The sequence below is a fragment of the Balaenoptera acutorostrata genome, chromosome 1 (assembly GCF_949987535.1).
Source record: "Balaenoptera acutorostrata chromosome 1, mBalAcu1.1, whole genome shotgun sequence".
NCBI lineage: Eukaryota > Metazoa > Chordata > Mammalia > Artiodactyla > Balaenopteridae > Balaenoptera > Balaenoptera acutorostrata.
Window position 1 is genome coordinate 104353805 of NC_080064.1, and position 10742 is coordinate 104364546.

Genomic DNA, 10742 nt, shown 5'->3' on the forward strand with positions numbered 1-10742 from the left:
AACTGGACTTCTCAGCTTCCTTATTGGTATTCCTGCCTCTCATCTTTGCCTCCATCTAACCCATTTCACATGCATTAATCTTACAGGTAGACCTTAAAGTACAATCCGAACATGTCAGTTTCCTAATCACTAATCTTCCACTGCTCCCAAGGGCTGTGGAATAAACTTCAGACTAACAGCATGGCCTTCAAAGTTAAATATTGCATGGCACATAGGAAATGCCCATAGGTATTAGCCCTTTCCAGCCAGACTTCCCACTACATCCTTTCAAAGTCTATATTGTAGTCTTTGCATATCAAGTGATTTATTGATTTGCTGCTTTCAATGAAAAAATACATAAGCAAAGCACACTTGCTATTTTTCAAATGTAAGAGGTAAACATTATGAACATAGGGGATATCCTTGGCATCTTGTGTCTTCCAGCCCATAAGGGGTTGGAATTGTCTTATTAGCTCCTAGGCTTTTATAAAGTAGATGAAGGTAATGGATGAGGGACAGAACTGGAGAAGCAAGCTAGATGAATTTATATTATAAAGAACAGAGAGTTACTGATGGAAGAAAAAGTACCAGTAAAAACGAGGCAGAGGAAAAAACCTGTGCATAGGCTGTGCTGGGAGGATGTTTTGGAGGTTGTAGAGTAGAGGGGAAGAGAGGCTTTGGAGTAGCTGCCATGCTTGGCCATTCATGTGGGAGATTTGGGAGAAAAGTTATGAAAGAAGGTAGTAGGAAGTTTAGCTGTGTAATATGAATGCGACACACCCCATCCCCTGCCTTGGCATTTTATTGAACACTGCTTTCAAGATTTAATTTGCTTTTTAATTGTTTTTACTTGACAGATTGATATCCAAGACATTGCAGGCTAGTACTGGTTATAATTATACTATGCATCTTCACACACTGTGCATTGTGCACCTACAATTTATAGTTCCCTCCTCTCCTTTATCACCAGTTATCCAAATTCTACTTATATTCAAGGCTATTCAGATGGCAGGACTCGCATGAAACCCCCTTTTGATATGCCAAACCGAAATTAAAAGATTGTCTCTTTCCTCTTCCTGAACACGTTTCTTTGCCTTTATTATAGCATCTGTCTCCCTCTACCTTGTCTGTAGTCTGTCTCTGGCACTAATTTGTAAGCTTTTCAAGGGAAAAAAATGTCTTAATCATATTTGTAAGTCCTATAACACTTTTTTTAAAAATTAATTAATTAATTTATTTATTTTTGGCTGTGTTGGGTCTTCGTTTCTGTGCGAGGGCTTTCTCTAGTTGCGGCAAGCGGGGACCACTCTTCATCGCGGTGCGCAGGCCTCTCACTATCGTGGCCTCTCTTGTTGCGGAGCACAGGCTCCAGACGCGCAGGCTCGGTAGTTGTGGCTCACGGGCCTACTCACTCCGCGGCATGTGGGATCCTCCCAGACCAGGGCTCGAACCCGTGTTCCCTGCATCAGCAGGCAGACTCTCAACCACTGCGCCACCAGGGAAGCCCCCCCATTACGCTTTGATGGTTAATTTTATGTGTCAGCTTGACTGGGCTACAGAGTGCCCAGACATATTTGGTCAGACGTTCTGGGTGTGTCTCTGAAGGAGATTAATATTTGAATCAGTAAAGCAGATCACCCTTCTTAATGTGGGTGGGCCTCATCCAATCAGTTAAAGACCTAAATAGAACCAAAAGGCTGAGCAAGAGGGAACTTGTGCTGCCTTTGAGCTGGGACACAAGTCTTTCCCTGCCTTCAGACTTGAACTGAAACATTGTCTCTCTTTGGATCTTGAGCCTGCCAGCTTTTGGGCCGGAACTACGCCATTGGCTCTCCTGGTTCTCAAGCCTTTGGGCTCAGACTGGAACTAAACTGTCTGGGTCTCCAGCTTGCTGCCTGCAGATCTTAGGACTTCTCAGAGTCCATAATCATGTGAGTCAATTCTTTCTAAATCTCCCTCTCTCTCTGCCTCTCACTCCCTTTCTCCCTATACCTCCACCCTATTGGTTCTGTTTCTCTGGAGAACCTGACATATAAATTCTGGTACCAAGAAGTGGGGTACTGCTGTAATAAGTACCTAAGCATGTGGAGGAAGTTTTGGAACTGGGTAATGGGTAGAGGCTGGAAGAGTTTTGAGGTGCATGCTAGAAATGTGCATGTTAAGGGCGATTCTGGTGAGATCTCAGATGGGAAATAAGGAATATGTTATCGGAAACTGGAGGGAAACAATCCTTGTTAGAAAATGGCATAAGAACTTGGCTGAATTGTGTTCTAGTGTTTTGTGGAAGGTAAAACTTGTGAGTGATAAAGTTGGATATTTAGCTGAGGAGATTTCTAAGCAAAGTGTTGAAAGAGAGGCTTGGTTACTCCTGACTGCTTATGCTAAAATATGAGAAAGGAGAGAGATGAATTGGAGAAGGAATTGTTAAGCAAAAAGGAACCACAACTTGCAGATTTGGCAAGTTCTCAGCCTATCCATATTGCAAAACATGAGAAGACGGTTCTGAAGACAGCACTCAGGGTGGACAACCATTTAATAAGGAGATCGTAGGTACGACTCGTGAGGATCTTAACAGCCACCTCAACAGAAGCCAGGAATAGAGATAGGATTATATACTGCCAGCTTGGTACAGAAAAACCAAAGGGAATAGAAAAATGAGACAAAATGAAAGAAAGCTGTCAGACTTCGTAGATCTTACAGAACCAGACCATGGAGCTATTCAGCTCTATGCTTCAGCAGGCCAAGGGCCTCTATCTCAACAGGCTGGAGGGCCTCTAATGGAAGCCTTAGAGATGGGGCCATCTGGAGCCTGGGGTGGGGGGTGGCAGTGGGACTTCTCAACTGCTAGAATTGTGAAAAAATAAATTTCTATTGTTTAAGCTACCCAGTGTATGGTATTTTGTTATGGCAGCCTGAGCAAACTAAGACAAGTGCCTAGTGCTGTGTTTCTACAGAGAAAAATGATATTTGTTGAGTGAATGAATAAATGAATGAATGAAAGAATGAAAATCAGTAGAAATCAAAGCACTGTTTGAGATAATGATTCTATCCAAAATGATTGTAGGAGTAAGGAACATTTGGCTAGATTATCCCATCTAAATTTTGGGGAAATGTGAGTCAGTGAAAAAGAAAGCAATGAAAATACACCATGATTCTCAATAAAATCATAGAGCAAGCATAACTATGTTAGAGCAAGGGTAACTTTGATTGTAGTTTATAAAGTTCCATTAAAGTTGAATTGAAAAATTACTTTTTAGAAAAAAATACATGATTAGCACAGTTAAAATACATGATTAGCACAGTTAAAATATACCATGATTCTCAATAAAATCATAGAGCAAGCATAACTACATTAGAGCAAGGGTAAATTTGATTGTAGTTTATAAAGTTCCATTAAAGTTGAATTGAAAAATTACTTTTTAGAAAAAAATACATGATTAGTACAGTTTATGGAGAGAATGAAATGGTAATGACATATCTTAGTTGAGTAATTATGTTACCGAATTAATTTTAATGTGTTGGCCTTGAGCCCACAGGTGGAGAATTTGTTGAAATATCTCTTAGAAAACTTAATGATTAAAAGTAGACAGCTGTGGAGTGCCCCAGGGACCCACCGCAGGCTCTAGCTCATTTAAGGTTGCATTAAAGATGTGGCAGATGGAGTGAGTGTAATGTTGATTAAATCCCCCCTCCTTGTAGCAAATCAGGAGGAGGAATAAAAGCCAGTGAGAATTTAAGAAACCATGAGGACCTGGCCATTGCTTTGCACCCAGAAAGCAGTCAATAAATACTTATTTGTTAGGTGAATAAATGATGGTTACAAGTGATAAAATGAGATTTAATTTGCAAGCAACCATATATAAATATTGCTTCTCTCAAAAAGAAATCTGTTTTCAATTTTGCAAACAAATATTGGCTCAAGGAGCTACGTTCTAGGAACCACAGTCTGGCCTAATATGACTCTCCAGACCTCTTAACCACCAGGGGCTCTTGTGTGGTTTGTTGAGGGTAAAAGGGCTTTAAGAGATGGTTAGAGGCAGCTATCTACTGATATAGAATTTTGTTAAACAGGCACGGGTTTCAAGAATTCCATTGGTCTCTAAGATTCCATCAAACCTCTTTAAAGTTAGGAGCCCCAGACACGTACTGAAAATGAATTCTCTAGCTCATGAGGGCTAATTACTATCACAGCTCTGGTCTGCGTGGGAAAAGAGGAGCTGCCGAAGGGCGGGAGCAAGCTGGAATTGGAGCCATTTTGTTCTCACACGAGTGGGCACTATTCAATTGCCCTCTGCAGTAGGAGCAGGAATCTCTTGGGAAGTGGGGTTATAGGTAACACAAGGCAAGGATTCTTTATGGAAGTTACGATGCTGGGTTGCCCAACACCACTGGATGAAACCTGGGAAATGAACTTTCCTCTGAAATGACTCAGGAAGACAAGTTCTGTAGATTTCAGTAGCATAGAGAGCATCCTCAGCTTCTGCTGCAACCCAGCTGTGCAGATGGGCACCATAGCACGTGGGTTAAAGGTGGAAGCACATAGGCTTAAGCCTGCACCTGTGGAACCTGTGGTGGCACCTGTGGGTGCCACTCTTGCCAGAGAAGAGGGCAGGGTTGGGGATAACAGTTGCTCTTGTGAGAAGACAGCAGAAAGGATGCTGGGCCAGGCTAGATAAAGGAATGATGTAGGGAAGCAGCAGCAGAGCATTGGCGTTTGAGAACAGGTATCAGGCTGTCTGTGTTCAAGACCCAGCTCTGCCACTCACTGGATATGGGACCTTGGGCAAGTTTTCTCACTTCTTTATTCCATAATTTTTTTCATCTGTAAAATGGGGATGCTAATAATAGTAGCTTCCTCAGAGGGCCCCTGAAAGGACTAAGTGATACAATACAGGTGAAGAGCTTAACATAGTACCTGACTTGCCGCATGTTAAACCTTAAATCAATGATACTGATAACCATTATGAATTAGAATCATTTGGAAAGATTGCAGATCAGAGCAATCGGGAGGAAATAAACACTTGAGATTTAATTTGCAAGCAACAGTATATAAATATTCCTTCTCTCAAAAAGAAATCTGTTTTCAATTTTGCAAACAAATATTGGCTCAAGGAGCTGTGTTCTAGGAACCACAGTCTGGCCTAATATGACTCTCCAGACCTCTTAACCACCAGGGGCTCTTGCGTGGTTTGTTGAGGGTAAAAGGGCTTTAAGAGCCGGGAGGAAATAAACACTTTACTAAATGCTTATAGTGACTCATTTTAAGTCAGATAACAACCTTGAGAGGTAGGAATTACCGTTCTACCCATTTTATGAATAGGATAAAGAGGCTCTGGGGGATTAAATGGCTTGCCTAAAGCCCCGTATCTAGCGAGTAGTGGAGCCAGTATCAAACTCAGCCTTGTCTGCGTTTGTCCTAAGCCTGTACTCTTTCCACCACATTTTGCTGATATCCAGCGCCAGATTGAGATATAGAGAGAGCCCATCCACTAAAGCAGTCTCTCCACCTCACGTAAAAATAAAAAACAATTAAAAACCATAAAGCAAGTGTAAGAAAGGCCAACATCTGTCTATTTTCTCAGATGACTACAGTGACAAAATATGTATCAACTTCTTTCCGAACAACTTCCGTGCTCCTGTTACGGTGCCATAAGCACAGGCCTGACTGTTTTACCCAGTGACCGAAGATGGAGCATAATTAGGAGGCAGTGTCCTGCGGCTTCCTGCCCTGGCTTCCCTACCTTCAGAGGGGCTTGCGGGTGTGGCCAGGAAATAGTACAAGTTTTAGGAGGTGCTATGTGAATGCACTAAGAATAGCAAGTTATTATTAATGGCACTGATGGTATCAATGAAAACAAGAATAGCAGCCCTCTATTACACACATACGTGTCTGGCACTTCATAAACACTTTCTCACGTCATTCCCACAACGACTTTATTTTACCAGTGAAGTTCTGGGAAGTTAAGTTATATCCCAAGGAACACACAGTTAATGTTAGACCTGAGATTAGAACAACTCTGATCCCTAAATGTTTGTACCCTACAGAGCCGTTCAGAGTCACCCAGGGGGTGAGTGATAGCACAGGGACTGGCAAAGTATAGTCAGGGACCTTGCCACTGCATCTCCCTCCTTCTCAAAGGGTCATCCACGAAGGCTGCCCTAAAACCAGCCTAATGGGAGCTGCTCAGCCTCTCTTCCAAACAACCCACCTCAAATGCATTTTATGTTTTATGGGGTCCATATTTAGAGCTTGTAAGGAGTGGAATGGCTATGAGAAGGTGACATACACAGCCTCAGGAGAGTTACAAAGAAATAGATTCTTTTCTGTATTTAGGAATATCTTTACATCTTTAAAATCTGTGGTCTCAGGAATATTGCCTGCAAGGCATACCAGAAAACACCCTTCTCTGCCACAGCTCAGCATGAATATTATCACTGGTATGGAGTGATGGGTAGGAGTGTGGGTTCTGGAAGCAAATGTCCAGGGCTTGAAACACAACTGCGCCTGCTTGCTTGCTGTGTGCAACTTCAGGCAATTTTCTAATCAGGACATAGTAATATTTATCTCCTATTTGTTGTGAGTGGTAAATCAGATAATATATGCAAACTTATTTAGCACAGTGAGGTGAACACAAAAAGGATTCAAAAGATATCACCATCACCATCATCATCATCTACCTCATGCTATCTGCTTAATTTCACTGTCTTGTGTATTCATCCAGCTAACATTTTATCTAATTTACTTAAAGTGTGATAATATAATGCTCTCGGGTAAGGGTTATGGTCCTTTTAGTAGAGGCAATTTAGAAAAATCCAACTAAACGGTGTTAAAGTAATAAACAGCCCACTTAATCCAAAATAACCAGCTTTTACCTTAAGAAACAGAAAGAAGGCAGAAAACCTTATATTATTGGTGGTACCTTGCTGAACTGAGTGAACTGTAACTTTTATCTATGTACTCACCCCTCCATGCCTCCGTCCACTGGTCTATTCAAAAAGCACTTAAGGAGTACCGTCTGTATTCAAGGAACTGAGCTCAGTACCTGAGGTCGCTGTAGCTATGCCACAGGAAAAGGTGTAAGTAGCAAAATGTTGACTGTCACAGGGAAGCTGTGACAGTGTGAAAATTCTTGCTAGGATGGTCAAAGAGACTAACAGGCAAAAGATAATTCGGTAAGGGCTCTGATGCCAAGCCACTTAGCTGTAGGCCTCCAAACTAAAGGGTTAGGCCCCAAGGTTTAGAGTGAAGGACAAACACTAGGGGTTTTTTTTGTTTTTTTGTTTTTTTTTTTAAATAAATTTATTTATTTATTTATATTTTATTTTTGGCTGTGTTGGGTCTTCGTTTCTGTGCAAGGGCCCTCTCTAGCTGCGGCAAGCGGGGGCCACTCTTCATCGCGGTGCGTGGGCCTCTCACTGTCGCGGCCTCTCTTGTTGCGGAGCACAGGCTCCAGACGCGCAGGCTCAGCAGTTGTGGCTCACGGGCCCAGCCGCTCCGCGGCATGTGGGATCTTCCCAGACCAGGGCTCGAACCCGTGTCCCCTGCATTGGCAGGCAGATTCTCAACCACTGCGCCACCAGGGAAGCCCCAAACACTAGGGTTTTAATTCAAGGTGGCAAATAAGATCAAGAATAGGGTAAGGTATAACTAAAGAGGAGTTAAGGATTAGTGAGGAAGGTACCAAAATGTATGTACTGAGATCTTTAAAAGTCCAAAATATTTGCTTTACTAGTCAATATTTTATTTCCATATATATATAATATATAATAGAAGATATAGAAGTATAACATACATACATAAAATGTACACACAATTGTGCAGTTTGAAGAATTATCACAACTTCTCCCCATGTACCCACCACCCACACTGAGAACTAGAACTTTACTATCCCCCAGAAGTCCCCTTATGCCCCCTCCTAATGGTTGCTCTCTCACTCTTCCCAGGATAATAATCATTATTCTGCCTTCTAACAGCAGAGGTTCATTTGCCTGGTTTTTATACAGAATGTACTGTCTTGTGTCTGGCTCTGTCGCTCAGCATTATGCTTCTCATATGAAAACGCACCCAGTCTCTCAGTCACCAGGAAATATTTAGAAGTTAAAATCACAACAGTGTCCCACAAGATCCAGTGTCAGGGAGAACGTGGAACCCTGGGTCTCTCATACACTTCCTGTGAAGAGGGACTTGGTAAATCCCTTTGGAAAACTAAATGGCAGTATCTACTAAGGGCTGTTTATTGGCTTTCTGGACATACTGTTTTGTGACGTGCTTATTTTAAGATATTAGAAAAAGAATTAAAAGACAGCAACAACTAGGTCCTACTGTACAGCACAGGGAACTCTGTCCAGACTCCTGGTTTAAACCATAATGGAAAAGAATATTTAAAAAAAAGAATGTATATATGTGTATAACGGAGTCACTTTGCTATACAGCAGAAATTAGTACAACATTGTAAATCAACTATACTTCAATAAAAAATTTTTTTTAAATAAAAAAGAATTTAAATGGATCATCACTTAAAAAAAAAAAAGAATTAAGGGACTTTGCTGGTGGTCCAGTGGGTAAGATTCCGTGCTCCCAATGCAGGGGACACAGGTTCGATCCCTGGTTAGGGAACTAGATCCCATATGCATGCCGCAACTAAGAAGTCCACATACTGCAACTAAAGATCCTGCATGCCGCAACTAAATATGCCGCAGCAAGGATCCCGAGTGCCGCAGCTAAGACCTGGCGCAGCCTAAATAAATAAATAAATAAATATTTTTTAAAAAGAAAGAAAAGACAGCAAAACAAAATGGAAAGAGGGACATTAATAAAGATAAAAGCCAAAATTAATTAAATAAGAAAATCAGAGAAAGTAAAAAGAAAACCAAAACCTGGTTCCTTCAAAACTACTATAAAGCTAATTAACACCTGTAAACCTATTTTAAGATATGAGAGGAAAAAAAAAAAAAGATATGAGAGAGAGAGAGCACCCAAGATTAGGAATAGAAAGAGATGAAATAAAGAGAAAACAAATTATAAAAGAATATTAGAATGAAACGGGCTAGTGAGCTCAGAAACAGATCCATATGCATTTGGATACTTGATTTATGACAAAAATGGCACTAGTGAGAAGTGGGGGAAGGATAGTATTTTGACCTATCTTGCCACTATCTTTGCCCATGCACAAAATTATTCTAGATAGTTGTAGATATAAATGTGAGAGGTTAAACATTAAAGCTTCTACAAGATAACCTAGAAGAAAATGTTTATGACCTTGGGATAGGCAGACTTCTTAAACAAACTGGTTACAAAAAACTCCTGGTATAAAGGAAGAGATTGATAAATTGGACTATGTTAAAATTAGGAACTTTGCTCATTGAAAGCCATCATTAAGAGAGTGAAAAAGCAAGCCACAGAGTAGAGGAGATTTTGCAATACACATAACCAAATTGCACCCAGAATATATAGAGTTCCCACATATCAAAAAGAAAAAGATAACCCAATAGAAAAATGGATGAAAGACAAAATATACATTTTTGTTGATAAAAGAAAATGGAGAAGGATGCTTATGTCTTTTCTAGGCAAACATATCTACAACGAGTTTTCTTCATTTAGGCCTTGTGATTACTATTTAGTGGCAGCACACACATGGAGGAGAGTGACACAGAGAAAAGACAGCTGGAACTATAAAAACTAAAGTTATGAAGTAACAGCTTTGGCCACAGACTAAGTTAAAATAAATGTGTTGTCCTGAGTCAGGCACTTTAAGGGAAATGAAGCAAACGACTTGCTTCAGAGAGGACAGCTGCTGGTCTCACTCATTCAATGTCTTAATTAATCTGGCATCCATAATAGATGCTTCTGAGACATGGTGTCCACAGGAGAGAAGACTATTCCTGCAGTTGACATCAGTTAGCTGCATTCAGAAACTCACCATCCATGCCGCAATGGCAGCTGTTTCCTACATGGAATGGCAGTTATGACCAGGGTAAGGATTCTCCTTAAGAACCCTGTGTACAAAGACTTGATATTCTTTAACACTTCAGCTGAAGCTTCATTGCAAAGGAATCATCTACTCAGGCCAGCCATTGATAGAATGGCTCAGGCACAGCACTTTACCTACGATCCCAGAGCGATATCTTCAGCACTACCTGGTAGACAGAACACTCTGATAGACATTCCATTTGATTCTCTCACCTACCTGGTGATGTAGACATTATTTCCTCCACACCATACATGAGGAAACTGAGGTCCACGGAGTTAAATGAATAAAGTGCAGAGAACACAGTCAATAAGTAGAAGAACCAGTTCTCTACTCTGAAGTTTTCTTGGTCCAAGATCTGTGCTCCTGCCATTCTACCACACTGAATGATTAGGGACTTAGTGACAAGGGGTGAATGGATCAATGATAATGCAATAAATCTCATACCTGAAATACCAAAACCGATGATAAGTGCAATTGCTCCAGCCAGAATAACGATGATGCTAATAATGCCGTAGAGAGAGAGAAAAACAGGAAATTACTTCTTCATTCCATTTGACGTGCTGCTTTGCAACCTGGGCTCATACCTGTCATTTGTAAGGGGTGTTACATAAAGAGTCTCAACTTTTTCTTCAACATAAGCTCTCTCCTAGAAATAGGTACCTTAGAAAGGAATCTCAGCGATCCCATCCCTGTCCCCCTGGGGTGCTGGGATAGATTAAAGGAGTGGCTCTTTTATCTGGCTATGTGTGTCATCTTTCCTATTTCCAGGTCAGTGAAGACCATACACAAAGA

The 10742-nt window shown here is 41.0% G+C and overlaps 1 protein-coding gene across 1 annotated transcript in view; it reads right to left on the reverse strand.

Moving 5' to 3' along the window:
- Positions 1-10541, reverse strand: part of VTCN1 (V-set domain containing T cell activation inhibitor 1) — a 28183-nt gene extending 17642 nt beyond the window's left edge. Inside the window, exons 1-2 of the mRNA XM_057552409.1 lie at positions 10535-10541; positions 10395-10450 (exon numbers count right to left, since the gene is read on the reverse strand). Of these exons, the coding sequence (XP_057408392.1) occupies positions 10395-10450; positions 10535-10541 (63 nt within the window). The remainder of the gene's footprint in view (positions 1-10394; positions 10451-10534) is intronic.
- Between the last annotated feature and the right edge of the window lie 201 nt (positions 10542-10742).